Raw genomic sequence first — 18,395 nt, 5'->3', positions numbered from 1 at the left:
AGCTTTCTGAGAGAGAGCGCATGGAAGTACATTAAAAAAAATTTTTTTTTAATTTTATTTATTTTTGGCTGTGTTGGGTCTTCGTTGCTGTGCGTGGGCTTTCTCTAATTGCAGCCAGCAGGGGCTACCCTTCGTTGCGGTGCATGGGCTTCTCGTTGCGTTGGCTTCTCGTGTTGCGGAGCATGGGCTTAGGCACGCGGGCTTCAGTAGTTGTGGCACGTGGGCTCAGTAGTTGCAGCGTGCGGGCTCTAGGGCACAGGCTCAGTAGCTGTGGCGCATGGGCTTAGTTGCTCCGCGGCATGTGAGATCTTCCTGGACCAGGAATCGAACTGCTGTCCCCTGCATTGGCAGGCAGATTCTTAACCACTGTGCCACCAGGGAAGTCCTGGAAGTACATTTTTGAGACTTCTGCCAGACCAACCGCACTTAGGAGTTGTTATACTAGGAAGTTTTGCCCTTTTAATACTCATCACCCCTCAGTATGTGGCCCTGTACAGGTTGGTGGGTGGGGTTCCCTCTCCTGCTGATAATCAGAGCCTGACAACCTTGGGACCCAGAGGCTGTGCCTTTATCCACAAGATCTCATTTGATCTTCAGAATATTTTAATCTCCCATTTGACAGCTAACAAAAGTGAGGCACCAAAGGTTACGCCCTCAGCAGTGTCAGAGCCAGAACTTGAGCTGAAGTGTCAGCTTCCTGAGCCAGTGCCGCTACCTTTCCAAGCCCAGCTGCTCCTTAATGGAAAGAGAAATATCAGTAGTGGGGCCTGAGTGCCAAATGCGTGGTCATGGCTGTACAGTGAGTCTAATTATGAGCGCCCACCTGTTTCTCATTGCTGATGACTTCGGCCCTAGTTAGCCATCCTTTGCTAGAAGTATCTTACAGTCTTACTGACTGTGTGTGCCATGTGCACATGTGCGCGTGCGTGTGCATGTGTGTGTGTGTGTGTGTGTGTGTGTGTGGGTGGGTGGGAGAGAGAGAGACTGATTTATAGTTATGCTTCTAACTCCTTGTGATAATTAAAATGCTCCACCTATCATTCCTGTAAGCTTGGTATGATTATTTTTATTGCTACAGTATCTGTTTCCAAGAAATGTAAGAATTTCACCCCCCCTCTTCCCACTCCTTTTGTAATATGAAATGCCTCATTACTTAGCAGTTTTCTGCTGATTGTACAGTTTAGCATTTGATCTTTTTGTTAACCACAGTCAGGTGACCACACACAGGGTAATTAGATTAACCTGCCCCTCCTCCTCTTTACTGAAACAACATAAAATCTGGTATTCTGTTGGCACATGCTTTCCTTAGATTAATGATCTTGGAGTTGCTGCGTGGAAATTTGCATAGCTCCCTGCAGTTCTGAGAAACGAGAATGCCCAGCTGTCTAAAAGCTTTAATCAGGAAATGAGCAAGAAATGACATTGTTTTGTCACAGGCTTGGAATAATGTATTCTTGACAATTGAGTGATCCTGGTTGGAAATGTGTGTAAACAATCTTTCAACAACCAGTAAACAGGTGCTTTTTTGTTGGTAAAAATTCAAGGATTTCTTTACTTGGGAGTGGCTTTCAAATCGTTGGCTCTCACACTAGTCCCTTCTGGAAGTTTACTCTATGGTCATTTTCCTTGTCTCTCCTCTTTTAAATGGCAGTTGACGTTTTGGAGCAAGGGAAGGGCAGCATTAGGAATGTACACGGTTTGTGGGCGGAGCGTGCTGTAACTGTCAGGCTTGGCTACAGGACTGCCCAGTAATCAGTCCTCACCCAGCACTCCCCCTTTTAAAAATTGAATAAATTTGATGTGTAACATTGTGTAAGTTTAAGGTGTACAACGTGTTACTTTGATACATTTGTGTACTGTAATATGGTGGCCAGTGTAGCGATATTTATCACATTACATAATTATAGTACAGTATTATTGTCTGTATTCATTATACTATGGATTAGGTCTCTATGGCTTATTTACTTCTCATTACAAATTTGTACCCTTAAACACTGTCACTCTTATCACCACCCCCTATCCCCTGGCAACCATCATTTTACTCTCTGTTTTTTATAGGTTTAACTTTTTTATTTTTATTTTTTTAATTTATTTTTTTATTGAAGTATAGTTAATTTACAATATAATGTTAATTTCTGCTGTATAGCAAAATGACTCAGTTATACACATATGTACATTCTTTATATGTTCTTTTCCGTTATGGTTTATCCCAGGAGAGTGAATATAGTTCCCTGTGCTTTACAGTAGGACCTTGTTGAATTTTTAGGTTCCACATATAAGTGATATCATACAGTATTTGTCTTTGTCTGACTTATCTCGCTTAGCATCACGTGCTCAGGGTCTATCCATCTTGTTGCAAATGGCAGGATATCTTCCTTTCTCGTGGCTGAATAATATTCCATTGTGTATATGCACCACATAGTTTTTATCCATTCATCTACTAATGGGCATTTCGGTTGTTTCTGTAATCTTGGCTATTGTGAATAATGCTGTGATAAACATGGGAGTGAGTATATCTCTTGAAATCCTGTTTTCATTTCCTTTGGGTATATGCCCAGAAGTAGAATTGCTGAATCATATGGTAGATCTATTTTTAATTTTTTGAGGAACCTCCATATTGTTTTCTATAGTGGGTGGACCAACTTTAGGTTCTCACCAACAGTGTATGAGAGTTCCCTTTTTACCACATCCTCGCCAGAACCTGTTGTCCCTTGTCTTCTTGATGATAGCCATTTTGACAGGTGTGAGGTGGTATCTCATTGTGGTTTTGATTTGCATTTCCCCTATGTTAAGCATCTTTTCATGTGTCTATTGGCCATTTTGTTGTCCTCTTTGGAGATATGTCTGTTTAGTTCTTCTGCCCATTTTTAGATTGGGTTGTTTACTTTTTTGATATTAAGGTGTACAATCTCTTTGTATATGTTGGAAATTAATCCCTTGTCGGTAACATTGTTTGCAAATATTTTCTCCCAGTCCATAGGTTGTCTTTTCGTTTTGTTTATAGTTTCCTTTGCTGTGCAAAAGCTTTTAAGTTTAATTCAGTCCCGTTTGTTTATTTTTGTTTTTATTTCCATTACTCTAGGAAACTTTACTGAATTCATTGATGAGCTCTAGTAGTTTTCTGGTAGTGTCTTTAGGATTTTCTATGTACAGCATCATGTTATCTGCAAACAGTGACAGTTTTACTTCTTTTCCAATTTGGATTCCTTTTATTTCTTTTTCTTCTCTGATTGCTGTGGCTAGGACTTCCAAAACCATGTTGAATAAAAGTGGTGCGAGTGGGCATCTTGTTCCTGATCTTAGAGGAAATGCTTTCAGCTTTTCACCGTTGAGTATGATGTTAGCTGTAGGTTTGTCATTTATGGCCTTTATTATGTTGAGGTATAGTTCCCTCCATGCCCACTTTCTGAAGAGTTTTTAATCATAAACGGACGTTGAATTTTATCAAGAGCTTTTTCTGCATCTATTGAGATGATATGGTTTTTGCTCTTCAGTTTGTTAATGTGGTGTATCACATAGATTGATTTGTGGATACTGAAAAATTCTTGCATCCCTGGGATAAATCCCACTTGATCATGGTGTATGATCCTTTACGTGTATTGTTGGAGTCAGTTTGCTAGTACTTTGTTGAGGAGTTTTGCATCTGTGTTCATCAGTGATATTGGCCTGTAATTTTCTTTTTGTGTGTGTGTGATATCTTTGTCTGGTTTTGTTATCACTGTTGATGGTGGCTTCAGAGAATGAGTTCAGAAGTGTTCCTTCCTTTGCAATTTTTTGCAATAGTTTAGGAAGGGTAGGTTTTAACTCTTCTCTAAATGTTTGGTAGAATTCACCTGTGAAGCCATCTGGTCCTGGACTTTTGCTTGTTGGGAGTTTTAAAATTACTGATTCAATTTCAGTACTGATAAGTGGTCTGTTCATATTTTCTGTTTCTTCCTGGTTCAGTCTTGGGAGATCGTACCTTTCTAAGAACTTGACCATTTCTTCTAGGTTATCCATTTTATTGGCATATAGTTGCTCGTAGTAGTCTCTTATGATCCTTTGACTTTCTGTGACGTTGGTTGTAACTTCTTTTACATTTCTTATTTTATTGATTTGGGCCTTTTCCCTTTTTTTTTCTTGATGAGTCTGGCTAAAGGTTTATCAATTTTGTTTATCTTTTCAGAGAACCAGCTTTTAGTTTTATTGATCTTTTCTCTTGTTTTTAAGGTCTCTCTTTCATTTATTTCTGTTCTGACCTTTATGATTTCTTTCCTTCTACTAACTTTGGGTTTTGTTTGTTCTTCTTTCTCTAGTTGCTTTAGGTATAAGGTTAGGTTGTTTATTGGAGATTTTTGTTGTTTATGAGGTAAGCTTGTTTTGCTATAAACTTCCCTCTTAGAACTGCTTTTGCTGTGTCCCATAGAGTTTGGATCATTGTGTTTTCATTTTCATTTGTCTCTAGGTATTTTTTTGAATCCCTCTTTGATTTCTTCAGTGATCCATTGGTTGTTTAGTAGCATATTGTTTAGCCTCCACATGTTTATGTTTTTGCAGTTTTTTTCTTGTAGTTGATTTCTAGCCTCATAGTGTTGTGGTCTGAAAAGATGCTTTTTTGCTGATAAAAGCATGCTTTTTTTGCTGATATGATTTCAGTTTTCTTAAATTTACCAAGGCTTGCTTTGTGGCCCAGCATGTGATCTATCCTGGAGAATGTTCCATGTGCACTTGAAAATAATGTGTATTCTGCTGCTTTAGGATGGAATACTCTATAAATATGAATTAAGTCCATATAGTCTAATGTGTCATTGAAGGCCTGTGTTTCCTTATTGATTTTCTCTCTGGACCATTATCTACCATCCTTCTTTGTCTCTTGTAACAATCTTTATTTTAAAGTCCGTTTTGTCTGATATAAGTATTGCTACTCTGGCTTTCTTTCGACTTCTATTTGCATGCGATATCTTTTTCCATCCCCTCACTTCAGTCTGTATGTGTCTCTAGATCTGAAGTGAGTCTCTTGTAGGCAGCAGATATATGGGTCTTGTTTTTGTATCCATTCAGCCAGTCTGTGTCTTTTGGTTGGAGCAATTAGGCCATTTACTTTTAAGGTAATTATCGATATGTATGTTCCTATTGCCATTTTGTTAATTGTTTTGGATTTGTTTTTGTAGCTTTTTTCCCCCCTCTTTTTTTTTGTTCTCTTCTCTTGTGATTTGATGACTATCTTTACTGTTATATTTGGATTCCTCTTTCTTTTTTGTGTGCACGTCTATTATAGATTTTTGTTTTGCAGTTACCATGAGGTTTTTGTATAGGAGTCTATATTTTTATGCACTAGTTTTAAGTTGTTGATCTCTTAATTTCTGAGACCTTTTAGATACCCTGCATTTGTACTCTCCTCCCCTCACGATTACTACTTTTGATTTTATATTTTACATATGATTGTTCTGTGTATCCCTTAACTGCTTATTGTGGATACACGATTTTACTACTTTTGTCTTTTAACCTCCCTACTAGCTTTGTGTGTGGATAATATCCTACCTTTATTGTTTGTTTGCCTTTGCCAGTGAACTTTTCCGTTTTGTAATTTTCTTGTTTCTAGTTGTGGCCTTTTCTTTTCTGCCTAGAGAAGTTCCTTTAGCATTTGCTGTAAAGCTGGTTTGGTGGTGCTGGATTCTTTTAGCTTTTGCTTGTCTGTAAAGCTTTTGATTTCTCCATCAGATCTGAATGAGAGCCTTGCTGGGTAGAGTATTCTTGGTTGTAGGTTTTTCTCTTTCATCACTTTAAGTATATTGTGCCACTTCCTTCTGGTCTGCAGAGTTTCCGCTGAAAAATCAGCTGATAGCCTTGTGGGAGTTCCCTTGTATGTTATTTGTTGCTTTCCCTTGTTGCTTTTAATATTCTCTCTTTATCTTTAATGTTTGTTATTTTGATTACAATGTGTCGTGGCGTATTCCTTGGTGGGTTAATCCTGTATGGTACTCTGTGCTTCCTGGCCTTGGGTGACTGTTTCCTTCTCCAGGTTTTGGACGTTTTCAGCTATTATCTCTTCAAATATTTTCTCAGGCCCTTTCTCTCTCTCTTATCCTTCTGGGACCCCTATAATGTGAATATTAGTGCGCTTGATATTGTCTCAGAGGTCTCTTAAACTGTCCTCATTCTTTTCATTCTTTTTTTCTATTTCCTGTTCACCAGCAGTGATTTCCACCACTCTTTCTTCTAGCTCACTGATCTGTTCTTCTGCCTCATTTAATCTACTGTTGATTCCTTCTAGGGTATTTTTCATTTTAGTTTTTGTACTCTTTAAGTCTGTTTGGTTTTTCTTTATATTTTGTAATTCTTTGCTAAAAACTTCTAATTTCTTGCTCTGTGCATCCATTCTCCTCCCGAGTTCTTTGATCATCTTTATGATCATTACTCTGAAGTCTTTCTCAGGTAGATTGCCTTGTATTTTTCCATTAGATTATTAGTCTTAGAAGTGGTTGTGACTGTAAAAATGAACATTCAGCTAGATGCATGTACTGTTTTCATTTATATCTGACACACAGTAGGTACTCAAATAATGGTTAAAAGAATGATAGAGCTAATGATAATGGCTAACATTTATTGAGTGCCTGCTGGCCAAGATTTATTGAGTGTCTGGGGATGAAAGATGAGTGAGACCTATTTCTTACCCCTGGGGCACTTAGAAAGTAGCTGAGAGAGAGACTTTTGGACTCATACAGTGGTCAGTGCTGTGGCCAGGAATCCAACAAAGGGCCACAGACGCACAGGCTCTTAATCATCATCAAAGCTGTTAAAAAGATGACAGAAAAAAAAGATGGAAGAAATGGCTGTTGGACCTTGGATGTCCCTTCTTCTTTTTTTCTTCAAGAGCGAGCTGTTTACCTAGCAAAACACCCAATAGTTTGTGTGTTGCAGATAGTACTGCTTCATGGAGTAGGTATGATGCTATCAGAAACATTTAAAATTTTTTCTGGAAGAGATTGATGGAGAAAGTGCCCACTCCTTGGGGAGCTCAATTTGACATTGTTTAATTAACCTTTTTGAGTATAATTAACCAATCCCAAACTGTTTAACTCTTGTAACTTGAACTCTGGGCACCAAAGCAGAATGTATTCTCCCCATGATAAAACTACAAGAAAGATTTAATATCGCCTCTTTATATGCATTTTATTTGTCTTTATCGGTTGTTGTCATGCCATTAATTATAATTATATTTCCATAATATTGAATTTTGTATGAAATAATTGAAAAAACAATTGATTATTGGGCCTGGCATGATTTCTCCCACATCTTAACTTTCCTGTGTCCCCTTCTTGATGAAATATGTGGACTGAAGAGCTTTCTTTAAAGCTTTGTATCTGTTCATATATACTGCTCTCACTGTGACTGGTTATGTTGGGATCTTTCAAATTAGCAGTGGAAATGATATAACCAAATTATATTAGGGGGCAGTGTTAACTTATCCCTTGTTTGCAGAAAAAGTAGCAGTCAATAGTCTAATGATTGGGAAATACTAAACACATTTTAATTATTAATTTTTAAGTCAGTTAAAATTTTGTATAGTTAACACAGGCGCATGGTACCAATTAAAAGGGACAAAATATGTTTTCCCTGTCTCTCAGCCACCCTGTTTCCCCCTCTGAAGGCAGCCTCAGTTATCAGTTTGTTGTTCTGTATTACACAATGAGGCATGCATACAAACTCACCCAAATGCTTGCATACATTATTAGGCTTTTTACCTAGTAACATGTCTCGGTGTATATTCTTATTGGCACTTATGGACCAGCCTCATTCTTGGAGAGAGTTGCATGGTGTGGATTCATGGAACCAGTTCTCTACTGACACACGTTTACATTCTTTCAGTCTTTTGCTAAGTTAAGCAATGCTGTAACCATTAATCTTGTACATATGCCACTTTGCACATGTGCAAGTGTATTTGCAGTTTAAATTCCTAGAAGTGGAAATACTGAGTCAAAAGGTGTAGGCATTTAAATTTCTGATAGATAATTGCCACATTGCTTCCCACAGAGGTTGTACCAATTTATACATCAGTTTATACTCTCAGTGGAAAGTATGAGTGGGTATCTTTCTTTACATCACTGCCAACATTATATTACCAATTTTTTTGATTGTTGCCGATATGACAGATAAAAACTATATCTTGCATCAGTAGGACTAAGAAATCCACTGGGTATCAGAGAGGTCCATTGAGAAACTTTATGATATTTAATATCAAGAAAAAAAGGTATCTCGTAATTAAGAAGTTATTTACATCCCTCTCTATGTAGACTATCAACTTCTGGAGAGTTTTGTGCTTGCTGTTCTCTGTATCTCTGATACTTATTCTCTGTGTGAGTACCAGTTGTATGCCAGGCACTGTGCTACACGCTGTGTAAACATTCTAACACAGAAGGTGTAAATGCTACAATTTTCATTTAAGAAAATAGCCAAAAGGATTCAGGGTCGTTCTCTGTAGTGAGTACTGCACACATATGGTCAGATGAATCCCACTGTAATTTGCATTTCTCTTATGAGCGTGGTTAAGCATCTTTTCATGTGTTTGAGTCATTTGTTTTTCTATGAATTGTCCTTTGCTATTTTTTGTTGGGTTATTGATCTCTTCGCTGATACTTTGTGGAAAGAGGTCTGTCTTTATAACAGGCAATATTCTCATGCTTTGACTTTTGTCTTTCTTGATAAACTTTTTTTTTCTATGTTGTATTTATAGTTTTCTGTAATTCATCAACCCTTTCTTTTGTGGCTTCTGGATTCTGTGTCAGTGTCAAAGAGTCTTTCCCACTCTGAGATTGTAAAATCTTTCTCTCATGTTTTCTTCTAGTGTTTTTAAGGTTTACTTTTTAAATGAGTAAATTTATTTTGAATATCTAATATTCATAGTCTAAAAAGAAATGGTATTGCTTGTTTAAAACCATGAGGCACTGTGTGAATTTTCTTACTCTATCTTCTTCCTACCACTCTTAAGCCAGATCTGCATCCTCTTAGGTGAGAAGTTGATTGTGATCCAGTGAACACCAGTTGTATCATTGTAGGGATGATACAGATTTCCATGTTGTCATAGCTTTGGGCTGAATTGAAATACTCCCCCTTGCCTGTAGATAGCTATCTTGCCCATAACACTCTGCGAAATTGGCCATTCATTTGACAAATATTTAAGTGCTCACTAAAGCATGTACAAACAGTTGGTTAGTATTGATACCCTTTGATCGAATGGTAATAATCTAGCTGTTTAGCAGGGCATGGACATAGATAAAGGCATTGACTGTCATCAGGTAATTGTGTCTTACATCAGGAAGCTATGTCATCTCTTCGGAACATGAAGGTAGCTGGTCTTATATTTGTCCGGAATCTAGCACTGGCTGAGCTCTTTGCAGCATTCATTCCCATCCTGCAGGTCAAGGGCCTCTTGCCTGGGCTTGTGCTATTGGTGATTCTTGGGAGATAATACTACAAATACATGATAGTGTAGATAATGCAGTTGAAGATTTACATAGAGACATAACAATAGGTATCCTGTTACTTTAAAAAAAATTAGTTTTTGAGCTGAAAATATCTTAGGTGTCTTTATGATGATATGTCAGAGCACTTTTCTAAGTGGCAATGAAATTTGGAAATGTAAGAAAGCCATTGTGATATGAGACATCAATGTGGTTTCACTATGTACTTTTCAGGGGAAGTTATGAAATATTTCAAGCATTGGAAAAAGACAGAAACTGAATAACAAATACCAGTGTGCTCACCACTCTGCTTTATCATATCCTCATATTTTGCCATATTTACTTCAGATATTTTATATACATTTTCTTTACAATTCTCTCTAATGAACTTGGTGCATTTTGTGGTTCAGCAGCATGGGTATTTCAAAAAATATTGTGATAATGAGATGTATTTTTTTAAAGAAATGGAGTCTTACAGATAGAGCTGAAGCTCCCTCGGTGTCTACTATTACTTTCAGGATACTTGCCGTGTCTTCCCAGGTGTTTTGAGACTGACTGGCCTATTGTGAAGGGAGCCAAATGCTGGGAAAGCACAGTCTCTGCGAGCAGGGAATGTTCATGGGGTGGCTGCTTCTTAAACTTGCCTTTTGTGTGCGGAGCGGGCAGAAAGATATCATGCATGTGTGTGGCGGGGGTGGGCGTGGCGATGTGCTCTTCCAGGATTCTGTATCTATTCAAAACTCTCTTGATCAGTAGATTTGGGGTAAGGGTTTGTTTTTAGTGACTTCCTTTTATCTCCTGCCAATGGTAATTTTGCAGAAAGATTTTGCATGAACTAGTGTAGGGGGCACTAGTACTAGTGATCCCACACCCACATCTAGCTCTAAAGGAAACCTTACCCTTCAGAAAGAAACAGACCATGTTTGAGGGCAGGCTGACAAACGATGCCTCTTTTCCCTGCCCTGCGTCAGCCCTGAGCTTTAGGGGACCCTGCCCAGCCTCACTCTAATGCCGAGGGAAGCCCAGGACCAGCATTTCTTGCTGGTCAGGGCAGCACCGAGCCCCCCTGGTATTAGTGGCACCAGCCTGCTCTGTGTGCCTGTATTCTTGGTGGCAGGAGAGAAGGAATTATTGTGAGATGTGAGGAAAGCAGCTGAGGTGGAGAGGAAGGGCGCCTTGGAGGGAGCCGAGCCACTCAGCTGAGTGTGTCAATTAGATGAGATGCCCCTTGGTTCACCTACTTGGTAGGGTGCATCTGGCATGTTCTGACCATTTATCCCCTTAATATTGATCCCAGAAGGCTTTCCACCCCCTGAGATGAATATTAAAACACCCAAGCACTAGCTTTTCCGGTTTTTGACCTCCTAGGATGAAATATTAGCACATTTCGATTGAAAAGAATCTGTATTCTTCTGGTTTACGCATTTATGTTGTTCTTTTTACATTGAAATAGCATACAGTGAAGTGCAGAGATCTTAGAAATACAGCTCAATGAATTTTTAGGTGTTTGTACACCTGTGCAAACCATCACCCAGACCAGACTGTAGAACATTTTCATCCTCCCAGCAGGTTGTCTTGTACCCCTCCCAGTCAGTACCTTCCCAAGGGTAACTGCTATTCTGAGATCGCTCACCACTGATTAGTTCTGCCTGTTGTTAAACTTCACATAAATGGAATTGTACAGCATGTGATCTCTTGGGTCTGGCTTCTTTCACCCAGCATTCTGACTGTGAACATTCATCTGTGTTATTAGGTGTATATCTTTTTTTTTTTGTAGCACTTACTATTTAATGAGGACATTAATAATGACAATAAGTAATCAATTTGTATACTACTCTCCAATTCACTCTTTAATCCTGAAGACACCTCTGTGATGGTGCCAAAGCATTTAGCATTAGACTTCTTTTAGGGATGACAAAAGAGCTGCTTAGAGGCTTTCACTGTCGCCCGCAAGGTCATTCACCTGATAAATGGTGATGCCAGGACTAGTTCTGGTTTTTTGACTCACAGCAGCGCTCTTTCCGTCCACTCTGATACCTCTGTCTTAACTTGTGTCAAGGTTGGTAGAAAACATAAAGGATGAGAGGAGGGAGGGGCCCCCCAACCAGACCTTCACTGATGTTTTACTGTGTAGTATTTTGGTTAATTGAAAGAAGTTAAGGTTCAGCTGAGCCAACCCTCTAGCACCTGTATAGTATGTAACGGATGGGGGAGGGAGAGGCAAAGAGGTAGCTGACTGGGCTTGGCTACCAGCCACATCCAGGCAATTCCGCTGATCAGAAAACAGACGATGCTAGTTTAGCTCCAGTTGTGTACAAATTATGCCTTTGCCCAGTGAGGCTGCCGTTTGCAGGCTGCTAAATGTGTCACAGAGAATTTTTGCTAGAGTGGCATTATTGGAGCTTCTTGGCCTCCAGGTGTGGGTAAGCCATCTCAGACTCTGATCAGCATACTGCTTTGGGAAGCAGAAATGGTGTGAATTCCCCTCTCCTTTCACTCGGGGGGGTCCTTGTGACAACAGCTTGAGTGTCATTGGAGCATCGATAGTTTATTGATGGCCTCAGTTTTACTGTACAAGCCGAGTTTCCATTGTTAAGGCATTAGATTTGAGATAAACTGGGTTTCCTTTACCTCCTAAAGAGGTTTGCTGATACCCCGACTATTCTGTTGTGTTTTAAAGCAAGTAGAATCATTGCTGATTTATATATGTGGGCAGGTATGAATTTCTGTAAGCCCCCGTGGCCCACAATTCTGGACCAGGGTGTAGTCTCCACCACTGAGATAGTAGGATCCATATTCTTAACAAATGGTTAAAAGTCTAGGCCTTGTGGTCAGAAAGCTGAGACTGAGGGTTGGGGGCAAGGAATGCTCATACCCAGGAAGTCTAGAGTCCCATGACCTGGATCAGAACCTCGGAGAGCTCCAGGTACAGGGACGCTGGCAGCTGTAGGCAGGCAGGAGTTACTGCACTGCCAAGTCCACCCTCTTTTGCAGCAAAGAGCTTTTTTGTGTGGATGATACGGGTCTTCAAGGATTTCAGCGTTTGTACTTGTGGGCTTATGGATAAAGCAATAAATTAGATTCTTTAGATGTGGAGGAAAGTGAAATTTTCCACTGGAGCCACCAGTGGGGTGATTTTGACTCTCCCTGCTGTAGCCATGACACTGGTTCTTCCTGGGAGGTGAGGTGTAAACAGGAGAGCTCTGCCTAGAAGGCCCGCAGCTGGGTCCCATGGCCTGCCCTGCCCCCTACTAGCCTTGTAGCCTTTTGATGATCTTGCATCCTCTCTGACTGAGTCTCATGATTCTTGTGTGCAAAAATATATCAGTCTAGAAAAATCAGGATTTCTTTCAGTAACAAAATGACAGTGTTATTGTGAGGAGCAAGCGAAAAAAGATCTGTTAAAGCACTTTAATTTATATAAGCCCTTGCCTGTGTAAGGTTGTGTCATTACCGGCATCGTCACCTATTTTTGGAGCCTACCAATAGGAGTCCATGACATCAGATGTCTGTGAACATCAGGGTGTTCAAAAAATGCACTCCTACCTTGCGTTTGCATGGTAATTGGTACCCTGGGGTCAGCATGTATGTCAGATAGTTTGAGCCAGAAGTGAGTACACAGGGACATGTGGCTTGCTGTGCAATTTGAAAACTTTTTGAAGGAAAGAGCTTGCCCTGTGGTCTTTTGGAAGTAACTGGAGGGTTTCAGTAGGAAAGTGACAAGAGCAGACAGTTGTTTTAGGAGAGTGTCCCTTGAGGCAGTGTGGAGGTTGAGAGGGGAGGGGAGGGACTGGAGGCAGGCAGGACTTGGGGGGAGGAGTGGTTAAGAGATGAGCTCTGAAGCTAGACAGGTTGAGTTCCAATTCTGGCGCCTACTTGTCTGACCTCGGACAGGTTTCCTTAGCTCTCTGTGACTTGGCGTGTGCATCTGTGAATAGGGCTGTTATGCAGGTTAAAAGTTGCAATCCAGGTGCAGCTCTTAGAGGAAGCTTTGGCACATGGCAAGCTCTCAAATGTAAGCTGGTATTCATGTGTATTTTTTATTGTGGTAAAAATATATCTATAACATAAAATTTGCCATTTTAACCATTTAAAAGTACAATTCAGCGGCATTAATTACATTCACAATGTTGTGCAACCGTCACCACTGTGTGTTTCCAAAACTTTTCATCACCCCAAACAGAAACTCCATAACCATTAAACATTAACTCTCATCCCCTCATCCCCTTACTCCCTAGTAACCTCTAGTCAATTTCTGCCTCTATGATTTTGCCTATTCTAGGTGCCTCATATACGTGGAATAAGACAATATTTGTCCTTTTGTGTCTGGCTTATTTCACTTAGCATGATGTTTTCTAGGTTCATTCGTGTTGTAGCATTATCAAAATTTTATTCCTTTTTAAGGCTGAACAGTATCCTATTGTATGTGTATACCACATCTTGTTTATCTGTTCATCTGTTGATGGACACTTGGGTTGTTTCTACTTTTTGGCTATTGTGAATAATGCTGCAGTAAATGTTGGCATACAAGTATCTCTTTAGGTCCTGCTTTCAACTCTTTGGGGTATATACCTGGGAGTGGGATTGCTGGGTCATACAGTAATTCTGTGTTTAACTTTTTGAGGAACCATCATACTGTTTTCCACAGTGGCTGCACCATTTTACATTCCCACCAGCAATGTACAAGGGTTCCAATTTCCCCACGTCCTCATCAACACTTGTTTTCCTTTACAAAAAAAGAAAAAGAAAAAACCTAGCCATCTTAGTGGGAATGAAGGGGTATATCGTTGCGGTTTTGATTTGCATTTCCCTAGTGAAGAATGATTTGAGCATCTTGGCATGTGCTTATTGGCCATTTGTATATTTTCTTTGGAGAAATGTCTATTCAGGTTCCTTGCCTGGTACTCATGTTTTTAAGGCAGCTTGGGAGGAAGAAGAGAAACAGATTGAGGAAGTAGATAGAGCCCAACTGGGTGGCTGGTTAGATATGAAGGTTAACACTGAGTTTTCCAGCCTGGGTAAGTGGGTTGATGATGGGCTGTCAAGCAAGATAGCTCCCGTCTCTCCCAGAGAAGGGGCCGGTTGGAGGGACGATGTTGGGTTTGGGTGGGACCGCGTTGAGCCTGGTGTACCTGGGTGTTGGGCAGATGGAGAGTCTGCAGGATGCACCACCATGCCTACGTGTCTGATTGGTTTCTTTGGAAAACTGCAGGGCATATTTTAAGTTTTCTCCTCCCTGCTTGAATCTAACAAGCAACTTAAGAAATTAGGTCATCACGAGGCTTATGTATCTGGCAAATGGGAACAATCATTGGGGGGACAACAGAATCTGAAACTTATGAACCAGCCTCTCTCCTGTTGCTGGTTTCTCAGCCCTTAAGCACCTGCATGATGAGATCAGTCCTTCAAAGCTCACGGTTGCTGCTCTGAAGCCTTGGGTGTGAACATTCTTGACAACCGTGGCTTCTCAGCCCTTCTCCAGTGACCACCCCAGTCTGTCAAACATCTGCACCCCCTCACCCCTGCCTAACTGCATGCCATTCGTGGTTAGTGCTAAGCAAGTGCTTACCATGTCACCTGCAACCCACTGAATTTCTCTGAATTACTCCTTGGCAAAACTGGATGTTGTATCACTGTGTTATGTTGTGTCTAGGTGGGAAATTTGTGTTTGCACAGCCATACCCACCCTACAGTGGAGAGTGATGTTTGAGCAACTGCTCTACCCCCAAAGAAGCAACCACTGGGGAATGAGGCCCCATGGTGCCTTGTTTACTTCTAGAGCCATTAGCAGGCTGGCAGCCATCACTAAGAAAGCACCCTTTCATGCGGCTCAGGCTGGCAATGTTTGCAGATTGTCCCCTGATGCCATCTGCCTGTGAGGCTGCAGAAACCCCCAGCAACTGCTGTTCTAGCAGGTGCCGGGGCTGCTGAGGTGGGAGTGCGTGTACATACACACGCATGCACACCGCTTTGTGCTGGGTTGGCCTGGGGCGCCAGCTGAAACTCTCAACCCAGCAGAGCACCAACCGCAGTTGCTGGTTTCCGGTGAGGCCCTCATGAGGGAGAGAGGGCGAGGCTGTTGTGAACAGAGCCAGCAATCGGGGAATTGGATACGGTAACTAACGCTCGGGTGTGTAGGAAGCTGCCAGGCAGTGGCTATGTTTTGACAAGCTTTTGTTCTGTTTTTTTCCACCTCTGCCCAGGCCAAATTGTGGCCTCCCACCGAATTTTCCATCTTCATGTTCATTCATAGAAGGACCCATGTCCAATTCTTGTCCCAGGCTCTTTCTAGAGAACACATCTCTCATCTTTGAGCCCTTCCTGCCACCCAGCCGTGCTTTGGCTCTAGCTTTCTCTTTTTCCCAAGTCAGTGTGATCATGGATGCAGACAAGCCCAGAACCCCCCCCTGCCCAGATCTGCACTTTGTGAGTTACTATCATTTCCGGCTATTAATGCTTTTGAAAAAAATTATGTAAATTATTCGAATATCAATCATTTGAAATAATTGTATCAGGCATCAGGTTTTAAAAATCCAGATCTTAATGGAGCTTTGATAAGAGACCACCTAGTGTAAACTTTTTCTGTAAAGGGCCAGGTATTTTTGGCTTGGATGTCTGTTCCAACTACTCAACTCTGCCGTTGTAGCATCAAAGCAGCCATAGGAAATACCTAAACGAAATGAAGGGGATTGTGTTATAATGAAACTTTATTTACAAAAACACGTGGTGGGCTTAGTTTGCCGACCCCTGGCTTAGAATGATAGTCTTTATTTTATTTTATTTTATTTTATTATCTTTTATATTTTTCTCTCTCAGGGATTAAAAAGCCAGAGGAACTTGGTAACTGTAAATGAACTTAAATCATCCTCTTTTGGGTTTAGCATAATTGTGAGCACAATGGTGATTTGGGAATATACTTCTTTAAACCCCTGTTGGGAAGAACAGAAACCAGAAGGCCTTTGAGGGGCGATTCTGCTTGGCCAAAGATTGTCATTGTTCAAAAAATAGTACAGGCTGTCACTTGGAGCTGTATGGTGGCCTTTTTGATCCCTTGGAATGACCATAGTCACAGAAGGTTGCATTGTATTGGATATTATTACATTTTATAGGACCAGGTGCTTGTCTAATAAATGTAAGGAAAACAAAATACAACATATAGGAAATGGTGTTTTTAAAACGCTTTGCTGACAGGGAGATCGGCTCGGTGCTTTGCGACCACCTAGAGGGGTGGGATAGGGAGGGTGGGAGGGAGCCGCAAGAGGGAGGGGATATGGGGACATATGTATACGTATAGCTGATTCACTTTGTTATACAGCAGAAACTAACACACCATTGTAAAGCAATTATACTCCAATAAAGATGTTAAAATAAAATAAAATGTTATGCTGAGTTGAGGTCACTATAGTTCATTTCCAGAAAGCTGAAGCTTAACATAGTCAGAGACATTCTAAAATGTTAAACTACAATCTTGTTTTCCTTTTCTCTGTCCTCACAGGAAATAAAGAAAGAGATGAAGAAAGACCCTCTCTCCAGCAAAGCTCCAGAAAAGCCCATGCACGAAGTGTCCAGTGGAAATGCATTGCTGTCTTCTGAAACAATTCTAAGAACCAACAAGAGAGGTATGGCAAAGAAGAAAGAGGCCCTCCCCACACACAAACCCAAACTGGAAACTTCTGGGTGAACTGTATCAAATTTTGCATTGCTGGAAAATTGAATGGCGTTTTCCCTTTTGGTTTAGATTTTTGTATAAATTTTGGGTGCATACACACTCACACACACGGCAAGTAACGATACAATAACTATACTAAAGGGAACTAATAAAAAAAATTTTTTGACAGTGGGAAAGTAGACTAAATTTGTAAACGATGATTTTTCTAGGACTTTAGCTTTCGCTTTCATATCTATTTTTTTGGCTGAAAGGTGACTTCAGAGAACACTATGGTGCCAGCTGAGCCGGGCACGTCTGGCCACGCTCTCTTTTTAATGTAAGGACAGGCTTTAGCAGGGTCTTTCTCTCTCTAACTGCTGGGCTCCGCTTTGTCTCTCTCGGTTTAAGAGGCAGTATTTACAGAGATATAGCTCATCCATCCATCTGTCTAACCAGGAAACCTTTCACCATCTTGTTTCCCCCTTCTTAGGCCTCAAGGCAGATTTTTCAGGTATCAGTTTGTTGGAGTTTTGTTTTCTCCCCTATCTGCCCTTTGTGACATTGTTGTGTGAAATGGTAGGAGAGATTCTATAAGATGGCAGAGACAACCCGACTCAATTTTATACTAAAATGGAAACTGGATTGCCTCAGTTTCTCCTGAGCCCACCCTCCCCATGGACCAGGCCGGGTGCACACTAAGCACGCCCGAGGTAGGTTAGCTTTCAGCTGCAGGCTTTTCAGGGGCTTATTACTTCCTTAAAGAGAAACATAGAGCTGTTCAAAAGCAGGAGCCGGAAATGTATTAGCAAAGAGTTCCATTAAAAAGAAAAAAAAAAAAAAGGCAAGTTTACATAACCACAGGGAAGAACAGCGAATCTTTCATCAATTTTAGACGGCATAAGAATTTGTCCAATAAACTGTCCATTGATCATAGTGCTTGAGACTTCAGCTTTGTGTCTCTCTTCCTTCCTGCTTCTTCCTCTACCCCCTCCAGCTGCCCTCGGTTACATTTCCTTTTTTGAATTATTCAGATGAAATATTGGCTGGAGGCCCACGCTGTTTAGCAGCTATAGGATTTTCTTTCTTTTCTTGTTTTTTTTTTTTTTTTAAACCCCATCCTGCCAATGGAGGGGATTTTCCATTTTAAGAATTTAGGCCTACCTAGCTCTAAAACTATAGTCATCCCCCAGAGCACCTCCTGCATTCTTGCAAATAGGTTCCAGAACTCGTGAGGCCTGCCCTTATTGGACTTGGAGAGCTAGAGTTCCCTTGCTGATCTGAGCCTCTCCCGTTTCTCCTGATGCTGC

The 18,395-nt window shown here is 40.7% G+C and overlaps 1 protein-coding gene across 3 annotated transcripts in view; it reads left to right on the top strand.

The window, feature by feature from the left end:
* The window catches only part of SH3KBP1 (SH3 domain containing kinase binding protein 1), a 336,298-nt gene that overhangs the window by 114,492 nt on the left and 203,411 nt on the right, over positions 1-18,395 (top strand). For all 3 annotated transcript variants that reach the window (XM_068533267.1, XM_068533269.1, XM_068533268.1), the window contains one exon: positions 16,936-17,059. In XM_068533267.1, the coding sequence (XP_068389368.1) occupies positions 16,936-17,059 (124 nt within the window). The remainder of the gene's footprint in view (positions 1-16,935; positions 17,060-18,395) is intronic.

The sequence above is a fragment of the Eschrichtius robustus genome, chromosome X (genome assembly GCF_028021215.1).
Source record: "Eschrichtius robustus isolate mEscRob2 chromosome X, mEscRob2.pri, whole genome shotgun sequence".
In the NCBI taxonomy this organism is placed as follows: domain Eukaryota; kingdom Metazoa; phylum Chordata; class Mammalia; order Artiodactyla; family Eschrichtiidae; genus Eschrichtius; species Eschrichtius robustus.
Note: the sequence above shows the minus strand (reverse complement) of the source record. Positions and strands in the feature narration are given on the sequence as shown.